The following is a 12,699-nucleotide window of genomic DNA, read 5'->3' on the forward strand; positions in this document are numbered from 1 at the left end:
AGTTCATGTCAAATATATAATTGGAAACTGACGAAGATTAAAAAAAAGAAATTTGTGGTGAAAAAGTGGCATGTTGTGGCTGTGTGAGTGTGCATACACACATGTTTGAGGACAGGGAAATAAATTTAAGGGAATAATATCAGCAAAATCACAGAAACAATTTACATGGATGAGAGAGCAGTTTAATTCACTTGAAAGGTAGATCGAGCTAAAGACAGTAGATCATCTCCTGTGGGGAAAGAACTCAAGAGAACAGGGAAGTGAGTCACGAAAAGAATTTCAATCAAAAGAAAAAAGGGGAAAGAGAATTAAAAGGAAGATGACCAAAGTATTTAATTCATTCTTTCAACAGTTATTTCTTGAGCAACTGTTATGTATTACTGAAGCCAGGGAGCACCAAATATTTCCCAACTCCATGGAGCTTACAATATAGAGGCAGATAACACTGATTAAATAAGGATGCAAATAAGCCTATTTATAAAAGTAAAATAAAGACTGCAGAGATGATCAACTGATGGGGAAGGAGAGTGGCTGATGAGATTAGTTAAGGGATGGGTAGTATTTGATAAGACCAAGGAGGTAGGCAGAGACCAACCTTATTAAGAGTATAGGAAATGAGAAGTCCTTATAGGGCATTGAATATATGTGGGTAACATAAACATAATAATATTTATAAAAAAACCCCTAGTGTGTAGCATAAATGAAAAAAAGGGTAAGTTTTATGTGGAAAGAAAAATTGGAAAGCTATTTCTGCATTTCAGGGAGCAGATAGTCGTACCTTGGTATGGGATAATGACTACAGAGATGGAAAAAGTGATCCAAAAGGAGACCTGGTTTGAAGACTAAATGGAGATTTATTGGAGGTAGCTATAACAAGACCTATTGCCAGAGTTGCTACAAAGGTTGAGAGCTTTGCTCCTAGATATCTGGTTCATATAATTGATTGGCTGGCAGTGACATTTGCAAAAGTGTAGATATGGAAGGGAAGACATGTATCTCTACTTGAATTTAGGAAATGTTGAGCTTGAGTAGCCTTTGAGATCTGAAGTAGATGGATTAGTAGATATTTTGATATACAGGATTGAAGATCAGATGCTCTGTGATTAAGATATAAATATGCACATCTCTTTTGTGATGGTCTAATTAAATAATAGGCATAAATGAGATAACCCAGGGAAAGAAAAATGTTGTAGAATGAGAAGACAAGAGTCTAATGTCTTAAGAAATTCTTTTTTTTTTTAAGAGAGAGTGAGAGAGGAGAGAGAGAGAGAGAGAGAGAGAGAGAGAGAGAGAGAATTTTTTTTTAATATTTATTTTTTAGTTCTCGGCAGACACAACATCTTTGTTGGTATGTGGTGCTGAGGATCGAACCCGGGCCGCACGCATGCCAGGCAAGCGCGCCACCGCTGAGCCACATCTCCAGCCCCTGTCTTAAGAAATTCTAACAACTGATGAATTGGATTACCAGACAATGATCCTGAAATTATCTTCATGGAGTTAGTGAGGGAACAAAGAAAATAGGACAAATAAAGTGTCACAGACACCAAGGAAAATTATTTAAGAAAAGGAGTGGAACTGAGTCATCATGCCAGATGCTACTGTGGGGCCAGATAAGGTGAAGACTAGAATGTCTGTGGAGTCAGAGGGGGCATGAAAGCTTTCTCTCATCTTCCTAGGCACACTTAAGTTTATCCCCATCTGCATTTCACCAAGGTGCACTTATTCCTGTGACAGTAGTCATTATTTGAGTTAGGGCCATCTCCTTCCCAAGGGAAGATGAGGACCATTTTCTGTCCTCATCCATGTCTTATACATGTGGGGCCTGAGGGGAGATTGAGATCTTGACCTAAGAGTCTTCCTTCCAGAACTCTCTTTTCAGAACTCTAAGGCATAGTTATTGCAACTATTCTTAAATGACTTCTGCTTTTTAATCAATCTGCTCTGTTTCTTTATCTGTCATGTCCTTGTAGATATCAGACACTTTTGTTAAATCACATAATAGGAAGCTATCGATAAAAAATCAGAAACCATATCATTAGATTTTGAAAAAAAGCAAAGTATTTGTCCTCCTAAAGCCTGAATTACTTTTGAAATCAGAACTATAATGAGCATTTAAGTAAGAAGAGTTAATAACCACATGCTCTGGATTTAAACTTTAGGAACAGAGTAAATTACCTTTCTCTCCTTCACTTTCAAAGGACAATTTCCTCCTTCGCAGTTTACAATTTTCTCCTTCAGAATCATTCATGGATTGTGATCGTAGTAAGAGATCAGCCTTTGTTAATGGAACATGAAGATAAATGGAAGTTTACTTGACGTGAACATGGTGCATTATCAGCGAACTCTTCACTATTTCATATCATCAGAACCACTTTGAGTCTTAATTATTAGATTGCAGGCAAACAGCTACAATAGTTTACTTAACAGTTGTCTTTAAATTATAAAACAGAATGCTAGAATAATTCTAGCAATTTCACCATCTGATGGGGAATCATAGTAGAAATTATTTATTGGACATGTTTGGAGGTGATGCAGTCTTTTGAAACAAATATTCCTTTATGTGGGATGTGTTTTATGCAGCTTGGTAGAGTCAAAATGACAAAAAAATTCAAAACTATACTTAGTCTCTATTTCTACACATAAAAAGTATAAACTTGTTTCAATTACCTATAATATTTAATTTACATTAATGAACATCAAGTTAAATTTCACAACAATAAATATGAGAACGAATGCTGAGAGTCCTTTATTATATTTGTTCCCAGCTCCTCCTCCCCACTCTGAGAGTAATCTTTATAATATATGGAAGCTCCTACTTAATTTATTTGGGTGCTGCCTGAACTTTTATAAAAATAAGTAACTAAGGCAGATATTTGTTGTTTTTCAAGACAAAACCAGAATGAGGTTGGGGACATTTGTGATTGTACAAAGTACTGAATTAAAACCATTATTGGAAACATGCTCTTAGTAACTTGAACCTTTTACCTCCTAAATATTTTTTAATCTTTCATTGCTTTGAAAGGAGACAAGTATCTGTGCAGATGTATCAGGATTCTGAATGGCACCCTGGTTAACTTAAAAGATGCTTCTTTTCAAATTTCTCACAGCGCCTGGGGATGACTATCACTCCAGGGAGAATTAAATCTACTACATTTCAATACCTAGATATTGACATAAATATCTTCACCCCCACCCCTGAGAATATACTAGTGAGCAGATAAATATATCTGCAAGTATTTAATGGCAAATACTGGGTTTCTGATAAAAAAATATTTAAAATTAGAGTAGGGGTTTAGGATTTGGGGGAGAAGAGGATGCCAGGGGATGAACATGGTAATACATTGTGGATACCGATATACATTCTATGACCATAGAACAGCATTAAGCTCATGATAGCTCATAAGGACACATTTTTACAGTGGAAGAGATGGGGGCTGAAGAAATTGAGAGCTTAAGAGCTGTACTCCCAAAATTCATTTTAGGTTAACTACTGTATAGACTTATTTAAAATTTTATTTCTATTAGACCATATATTATTTATTCTATGGAATTAATTTTGAATCTATTGTAAAACCTGATTAACTTATACTTCTGTGATTTGGAAATTCTGTTAATGTGGACCTAAACTTGAATAAGGCAAATCTTTTCATTATTATTGAGAAGTGGTAAATGATATGTGATATAAATAATAGCTGAAAGAATATTTTATCCTTTGTATAAGACAAACTCTTTTAAAAGATTTTCAATAGTCTGGAACCAGGATTTTCTTAAAAATAATTGGCATAATGTAAACTAAGAGTATTTTAAACCAATACGTCACCTAAGAATTCCTGCAAGGTCAAACTTAATTGATCTGCTTAAAATTATTCAACACATTTGAAAATAATTAAGCTAAATGCCTTCTCTGTAACTCAGGAATTCCAATATTCATCTGTTTCTTTCTAAATATGCACAAATCATAAAATTTTGTCGTAATTTTTGCTTGGTTATTTTCAGAAGTATTTGTGCAATCCAATAATAAGAAAAATGTCAGAAATAAAAAAAGAAACAAATAGTTAATATGTACCTTTGCACTTTCATGCCTGAGGTTGAACGTCAACTCTAGGTTTGTTAGAAAGTGATCAGAAAACTCAGGATACATGTCCAAAACCTCTAGCAAGTCTTCCCGCTGAATCTTATGCAAGTCACAGTATGTGAGAGCTCTTACATCTGCATTAGACTTGCCAGGTTTGGCATAAAGATGAACCATTTCTCCAAATATATCATTTTTTCCTAAAAAAAAAAATAAAAGAAAAAAACAAAAGAAAAAGTAGAAAGAAAAAAAAGGGAGAAAAAAGGAATCAAACTTAATGTTTTCCTTTTAAAAATAGAATGGGACCACTGATCTATGATGAAGCCCCGAGCCAAAGATTTCAAAGCTAAGATCCCACAGAACACATACATGACCAGCAAAGTTAAGGCAATTGGACTGGCTGCCCAACCCATAATATATTTGTCTAGAGGAATTTTGCTTCTAATTGTCACTGGTCCTGATAGAATCTGTTTCATTTTCTTGTTTTGGTTCTTTGGTTAAGCATCTAAATTTAGCAAATGTATCTCCACTCAGGTATGCTCAGTGAAGTGTGTTGCCCTAAACCATTTAAAAGATAATTTCAAGTAGATTTTCTCTGATTTTGTTAACCCAGGAATATGAGAAAGGCCACAGTGAGTCAGATTTATATTCTTTGTGTGTCCAGAGAGTCCCTGGAGGTGGTGCCAACAAGAGCTTATACTGGAGCTCTTTCAACCCTTCAAGGATTAGGGAGCAGTCTGAACATACCTTGTTTCCTTTAAGAACTATTTTGTATTTGCTCTTAATTAATTTGTTCAATTATTTAAAATCTCTAGTTACATTTCCTCAACATAAATAGTGATGCTTTTTGTCATATGGCCTTTGTTCTGAAAGTGTGTCTTTGTTCTTCTGCAAACCTTGGGGCTAATTCAGTGTCTGGCTTCTGAATGATGAGCCCTCCCATCACTTCTGCCTAGACACATGCCAACTGATTTTTAAAGTCTTGCTCAATGATAAGTACACAAATGACAGCAACAGCAACAAATAGTTTTTGAGAACTAAGTAGTTACCAGGAGCTCTATCAAATACTTAGATGCACTATTGTGTTTTATTCCCCAAAAACTTCAGGAAGAAATTTGTAATTATTATTCAAGTTTTGTTAATACAGAAAGAGGATTAAAGAGGTAAACTGATTAGCCCAAGGTCAACTTAGTTGGGTGAAGTAGAGGGAGGGAGAGAGTAGCCAGGACTAAATTCCATGCATTCTGACTTCAAAATCTGAAGTCTTTACATCTGATGATTTAATCTTTTATTCACAATATTTCCCCCAAATGTTGTGCCATTTGTATGTTTTTGAACATCAAGGTACTTATGTGATGTATATACTTAACAAATACTGAAAGATCGATCACCTGATGATATATTACTTGTAAGATCATTAATGAAAACATAAAATAGTTCTTTCTTATAACTACCCTGAAGCTTTTTTCATATTTAAGAAAAAACTTCCTGTGTATATTGTTTTAGTTTTTGGTGGCTAACTCACGTATATCCCACTAAGGAAGCTATCAAAGTCTTTTACATAATAAATTCTAATTAGTCAAAAATGCTGTAATATTCTTATTTTAAATGAGAATTTAATGGGAAGAAGTCAAAATAGCATGTCTTTTTTAAAAAAATACTTATTTTTTTAGTTGTAGTTGGATACAATACCTTTATTATTTATTTATTTATTTTTATATGGTGCTCAGGATTGAACCCAGGGCCTTGCACATGCTAGGCGAGCTCCACCACTAAATCCTCAAAATAGCATATCTTCACCATATTAAAAAAAAATGACATCGAAGTGAAGGCATTAACCATAGCTTAAATACATACTCACCAGTCTTTTAAAAATGAAACGAATAATCATAATTTGTGAGGACTTTAGGTGGTGACTTACATGGAAATGGGAAAAGAAAAAGGGAATATCTTGAAATTATTTAGTTTTGAGAGCTCAATATGGATATTATATTTTTAAAAAGCTCTGAACTGAATTAGCATGGATTTTATATTTCAATTCGTTTATATGGATATAAATGAGCAAAGAGTAAGCCACATTGACAGCTTAGCAGCACTCTGTAATTATTATTTTATAATACAAGAAAGCTTGTTACCTTTTCACAGAAGCTATGGCTGGCTGTTTTGAAGAATAGAAACATAGGAAGCATGCACCATCCCTGGCAACATATCAGGACAGGCTGCCAAGGTCAAAGCTACGCAATCCTAACTTCATTGTGTGGCCTTGAAGTGATTTAAAATGTTTTTAGTCTTTGCTTATTGGATAGGAAACCAAATTGCATACATGGTCAGTTTGAGGAAAATATTAACAAAATTATTAAAATATATATGGGACCACTCAAACATTTTCTTTCATGTGTTTAGATCATCTGCTGTGCCATACTCTGGTTCTACACAACAAAAGAGAAACCAGATAACATCCCTGTCCTTTGGGAGCTAACAATCATATAGGAACATTATGAATTGGGTGACAGGAAACCACTGCATTTCATGCTCATTATTAAAATGGGGATGGATTTAATCAAGAAGGGAAAAATGAAGTTTTCCCAGACTTCGGGATCAGTGTTGTCATGGGGAGAGTGAGACTTAAAGTTTAAGGTTTCTGGCTTCTTTCTGTTCTCTTCTCTTTTCTACTGACATAGTAAATATGTGAAATTCATCAAAATGTAAACCTGGCTCATGACAGGGCATTGGCACATGCAGACAAGTATGTCTACAACATTATATATTTTATTTTAAGATGTTAAGGGATCAAGCATGAAGCCAAGATTGTCTAACATGAAAAGGAAAATGCTGACTATTTTCATACATTTGGCCTCAAAGATGAGAGTAGGTGCCAAAACCCAAGAGAATCATGGAAGCTTTTACACATTGGAGAAAAAGTGAGACAGTGAAGCAAATATATTTTCTGCAATGTTAACTTGATTTGAATGGACTTTTTAAATAAAACTTTAAAATTACTGACCAGAATTAAGAATCCTTATAAAAATGTATATTGGTCCTTTTAGCTATCATTTTAAACTATTTATTGCAATAGCTAATACCAGAATTTGTCACTATTCAGCTTTGAAACACTTACCCAGAATAGCTACCACAATGTCATCTTTAAGGATTTCAATGGAGCCTCTGGATAAGAAATACAGTGCAGTGAGGACATCCCCACAGTGAACCAGGGTGTCTCCAGGAGGTGCATGAGTGGTCTTGAACTTCATTGCCAAAGCTCTAAGGCAACCTTTGCTTGCCCCCCGAAAGGCTTTGCAGTTTTGTAGCAAAGTCTGGTTCAGATGTAGACAAATGTCAGCTTGTAAGCATTCTGGGAAACCCTTTAGGACCTGAAGGAAAAAAAAATAAAGAGTTTCATACTACCAGTGCATGAGGTACCTCAACCTGAAATAAAATACATTTCTTGCTCACAGAACTGCAGGTGTAGTCATTGTCACACAGGAGTTCTTACAATGATTCTACCTCGCCTACCTTAATGAATACTAAGTTTGCTAAACATGTCAGAAATTTTAACTCAAATACTCCTTCTCTGAATTAACTGCAGGCATTCAGACTCAACACAAATGCTGTCTCATTAAAATGTTATGCCTACAACTTTTCACATTGCTTCTTCTCCCTGCATCATGTTATTCAGTATCATACCGCGCACAGATGTAATGCAATGTGACAATTAATAAGACATAACTAATGAAAGGCAATACAACTAGAAAGATAATCAACCTTCTGAAGGAATTTCAAGTCAATTCAGATTGCCATCTCTGGGATATATCTGAGTTATAATTACTAAAAATGTTGATCCTGGAATAGCCATGGTATTTGCAAATGTCATATACCAGGGAGTGCTCTTAGTTTAACAGTATGTGGCTATTTATGTTTCCTATATACATTATTAATATTAAATATTTTGATAAGCATTGAAAATAGAGAAAGGAAAGGAGAAGAGCAAACATACTTTAAAAGTGTAGTTTAATTTCCAGAAATGGAAATTGTGCAGGCATTTACAGTGCATACATAAACTTCTAAAGTGCTACTGTTTTGACAATGTATTCAGTGGTTAATTTAAAACTTGTGGAAGGGATTAAACAATATCTTGTGACAAGTGCTACTCAATTTGAATGGAATAAAACTTTGTTATTTTTATGAAATTCCCAGGATACAACGGGTTGAAGACACTCAACTCCTGCTTTTTTTGTGTCTTGCTATTTTAGGAGTCACATGCAGATTTTGATTTTTATGTTGACTTTCTCCTGTCAGTATAAATAGTATGTGTTGAGATGGAAAGAGGGGGAATTACACAGTGCAATTTATAGTGGAATAATGCAATTTTGGGATTTTTTTGTTCAACTTTGGTATGCTATTTTAATTATAGCATATTATATTTAAAAGTAATCATGAATTGTTTTTAAGGCAATTCAAATATATCTGGCCAAAAGAGGAACTTCAAATTAAATCATATTTGAGTAAACTTACAATTATTTATATTTTCAATATTCAAACAGCTATAGAGATTCTACTTTGATAGGATCATCATGTAATGTAATTGTGATATAACATGAAAGAATCACTAAGAGGTATAAAGTCCAACAGTCATAATCGTCTGCTCTTGTTTTCTTTGTTGTATAGAGTTACCTACAAAAATGGGTAGAGGATAAGCCATGGAAATGAATTTTGGCTATGAATTGCCATAGGTTGACTCTTGTGCAAGTCACTTCACCCATCTGTTTCTTTTCCATGAATAAGAGCCTTTGAAATTAGCCATAAGTTCTCAACAAATAGCATGCCATTTGTAAGAAACTGCTTAACCACCTCTATGCCACTCATACTTTCATCCTGAAGATTCTCCACCTGGTTCAGGTCTAAAAGCAAGGAGTCCTTCTCTGGCTTCCTGGGTTCCTGGGCACTCATCTGCAAACTCTTCCCTGACCAGTAACTCAGTCTTGCTCTATTTTATTGGATTCTGCCCAATTTGCTTGCTTGGACTGAAGACCTCACCAATGAGACTTGCCTACTTTTAGCCAATTTTGAATCCAAAGTCAGGGATTTTTTCCCCCACTCTTGGATGGAATCCTATATCAACTTAGCTATTCTCATGGAACCAATCCTCTAGGTCACTGATCCCTTTTACCATCTAAACTACCACAGTGGATCCTTGTGCTGCCAGACTAGATTTGAACTAAGTTTGGACACTGTTTTCTGAAATGTCACTTTAGTTGAACGTTGTATAGGAGAAAAATATTCTAAGTAACTGGCCTCCACATATGATTTACATCTCTCTGAAGCACCACTGTTCACAAATGACCACAAATAAAGATGAATAGTGTTACACCAAGTAACAAATTAGATATGTTCATCTTTCTCTTAAGACACAGTTGTAATAAGGTTCAAGAAGGTTTTTTTATACTTCACATAAATGAGGAAATATGTTGTAACTATAAACTGGAATAAGATTAATGAGCATATAGCTGCTGTTTCTGGCATTTTCCCTGAAGACACATTGTGTATATTAGTCTGGTTATAGAATTTAAAAAATTGAGAGTGTGTGTGTGTGTGTGTGTGTGTGTGTGTGTATACACATACGTGTAAGCATGCTTTGAGTTGGAAGGCAGAGATGATATGGAGATGAGGTTCCTTATTTCTTTGAGTGTGTTATATAAGCTATGGAGTCAGGCATGAGCTAAAGTCTTAGCTCTGTCACTTACCAGTTATATGATTGGTTGAGTTACTTAACTTCTCACAGACTCATTTTTTTTTTCTCCCTTGGTGTGTGTGTGTGTGTGTCTGTGTGTGTATGTGTAACTCAGGAATGCTCTACCACTGAACTAATCCCTGACCCTATTTTTATTTGTTTATTTATTTATTTTTTTTGTAACAGAGTCTTGTTAAGTTGCCCAGGCTACCCTTGAACATGTGATCCTCCTGCCTCAGCCTCTTGAGTCATTGGGATTACAGGTGTGTGCCACTGTGCCCTACTCAGTTGCTTCTTTTTTAAAATTAAATTGATTACATCAACTTCACAGAATTTTTGCCACAATTAGATATGATGAGGTATATAAACCATCCGATACATAGTAGATAGCTAATAAGTGATTTACCTTTGACATCATTTTTTTTTTGTCACCCAAATTTATTGTTCCTGAAGAACTGGTATGTTCTCTTTTGCTGGAAATTGAGTGATATAAAGCTTACTAGTTTTTTTTTTTTCTTTGGTCTTCCTGGTTAGGAAATTTTCCACTTAGTTTTGTTTTCTATTGACTCAGCAGAGTTTAAAAGCTTTATGCTCCATGTATCATCAATTTAAGAACTCTGATTTCTTGCATCTCGCTGTGTTCTTGTTTCCTATTTCTGCCTTCTTAAAAGTCCTGGCTACTTTCACTTAGATTTTCACTGTCTTAAATCCTTTTTGAAAGTATGCAGTTAAGAAAATAAATTTACAAATATGTTCTTAGAATTCCAGTATTCTTGAAATCACCCACAAAACGTTACGGGTACATGCAAAAGTATTTCTTTGTTAAATGTCCTCAGCTCACTACATTCATTCTATTAGAGGTGACACCCATGGCAAAAGGTTACTTAACATTGGAAGAGTCATACAGCCTTCGTTTCCAGGGGTAAGTTACACAGAGCTCACGTGAGCTTATATAGATTAAGGAATGCTTGTGTGGTGTTAGCTCTACACTAATTTTCTCTGAAATATTCTTAATTTAGTTACATCAGTCACTTAATAGAAACTCAGTAAGAGATAACATTCAACTAGTTTAGTATTATATGAACCCCAGTTTAAAGACATTTGAATATGAACAACCCAACAATAACAATGAAGCAAGATAGCATACATAAATCAAACAACACTCATTAAAGGAGTCACATAAAACAAAGGGGGAATAAAATGATTACATAATAAACAGCTACCAAACATTAATTCAGAAGTACTCAACGTCATGTTGAACTTCTCTAAAAGCTAAGTATGCTGACACACAGTGGCATAAAATTACTATTGGCAATTAAGTAGTGTGCAAATTAAAATTTTATGTATACTGAAAAACAATCAAAAATATTTAGGAATGAATGAATGCTGAAGTTAATGTAAGCCTGAAACATCTAACTTGATAAAATATATTAATTGAAGTGTGTGTCTCATTAACTTTTTAATCAATAAACCCTAAAATATAAGTTTATAAATTTATACTAATAAAAAAATTATGCTACCTATTTTATTTATTGGGGCACTAATGAAAAAGAAGTTTAACTCAGGCATATGACAGATCTAATTTAAAAACTATGTCTGATTTTTAATCAGTGGCATCTGATCAGAGAAATATTATAATTAGTGGATTCTTTTTCTGTTTTGGACATGTCTTTATTATCTCACATTTCAAGAAGAAAAAAGAGGTATTTATTTCCTTAATCAAATTTACATTAAACAGGGATGAGAGGTGGGAGGGAAAGGGAGTGAGAAGGGGAATCGCATGGAAATGGAAGGCGATCCCCAGGGTTATACAAAATGACATATAAGAGGAAAGGAGGGGTAAGACAAGATAATACAAATGGAAGAAATGATTTACAGTAGAAGGGGTAGAGAGAGAAAAGGGGAGGGGAGGGGAGGGGAGGGGGGATAATAGAAAATAGGACAGACAGCAGAATACATCAGACACTAGAAAGGCAATATGTCAATCAATGGAAGGGTAACTGATGTGATTCAGCAATCTGTATACGGGGTAAAATTGGGAGTTCATAACTCACTTGAACCAAACCGTGTAATATGATGTATTAAGAACTATGTAATATTTTGAAAGACCAATAATAAAAAAAAAATAAAATGTGTTAATGAGCACAAAAAAAAATAAAGATGTGTGTCCACCGAAAACTGAAAAATAAATATTTAAAAAAAAAAATTTACCTGGCTGCTGATAGAAAAGGATTTCTAAAAAAGTTAAATATTCACAATATATTGAAAATAAGCTGTTATTCTTTCCTCAAATTTAAGACACAATATTCAATATTTTCTGTTTCTCAGCCTGATTACAAAATACTCTTTCATGGTGGGTACACTTTCTAGATTGTGTTTGGAAGAGTGCCAATAGTTGAATTTTTACCAAAACCCTCTCTAGGTTTCTTTCATAGTATTGTATTTGTTTTGAAATAAATCAAAATGTATTCTCTAGTATATATCTCATAGCCTGATAGTATAGAAAGTTGGTTTATGTTGTAATAATGTTTTTTATTCCTTTCGTTTAATGTAGCTATAAAGGGGAAATTTCCCAGAGGCAGGCAGAACAGAGCACATTTAGAAAGACAGTCAGAGTGTGGCAAATGGTTCCCCTAAATAGCAGATTAATCATATGTACAACTTTGGTGGCTGTGTTAACTGTCATTAGGAAATTTTCTAGGGAAATTCTCTGGGTCATTAAATGTACTTAAATCTTGACAAATTAGGATCAATCAAAACACAAATTAACACTCCCTGTGAAGCACTAAACCTTAAGCATGATTATCAAATAGATTATGCAAGTAATATATTAAGTCTTAAGCTCTGCCTTACAGTACGGTTTTAATATTTTATAGCATTTCCTGATTCTGATAGAATC

General features: G+C 34.3%; 1 protein-coding gene across 2 annotated transcripts in view; it reads right to left on the reverse strand.

The window, feature by feature from the left end:
* Kcnh7 (potassium voltage-gated channel subfamily H member 7) overlaps positions 1 to 12,699 on the reverse strand; it is a 457,046-nt gene that overhangs the window by 23,575 nt on the left and 420,772 nt on the right. For both annotated transcript variants that reach the window (XM_026393098.2, XM_026393099.2), the window contains exons 10-12: positions 7,191 to 7,443; positions 4,067 to 4,272; positions 2,176 to 2,275 (exon numbers count right to left, since the gene is read on the reverse strand). In XM_026393098.2, the coding sequence (XP_026248883.2) occupies positions 2,176 to 2,275; positions 4,067 to 4,272; positions 7,191 to 7,443 (559 nt within the window). The remainder of the gene's footprint in view (positions 1 to 2,175; positions 2,276 to 4,066; positions 4,273 to 7,190; positions 7,444 to 12,699) is intronic.

Source organism: Urocitellus parryii, chromosome 1 (assembly GCF_045843805.1).
Source record: "Urocitellus parryii isolate mUroPar1 chromosome 1, mUroPar1.hap1, whole genome shotgun sequence".
NCBI classification, from domain to species: domain Eukaryota; kingdom Metazoa; phylum Chordata; class Mammalia; order Rodentia; family Sciuridae; genus Urocitellus; species Urocitellus parryii.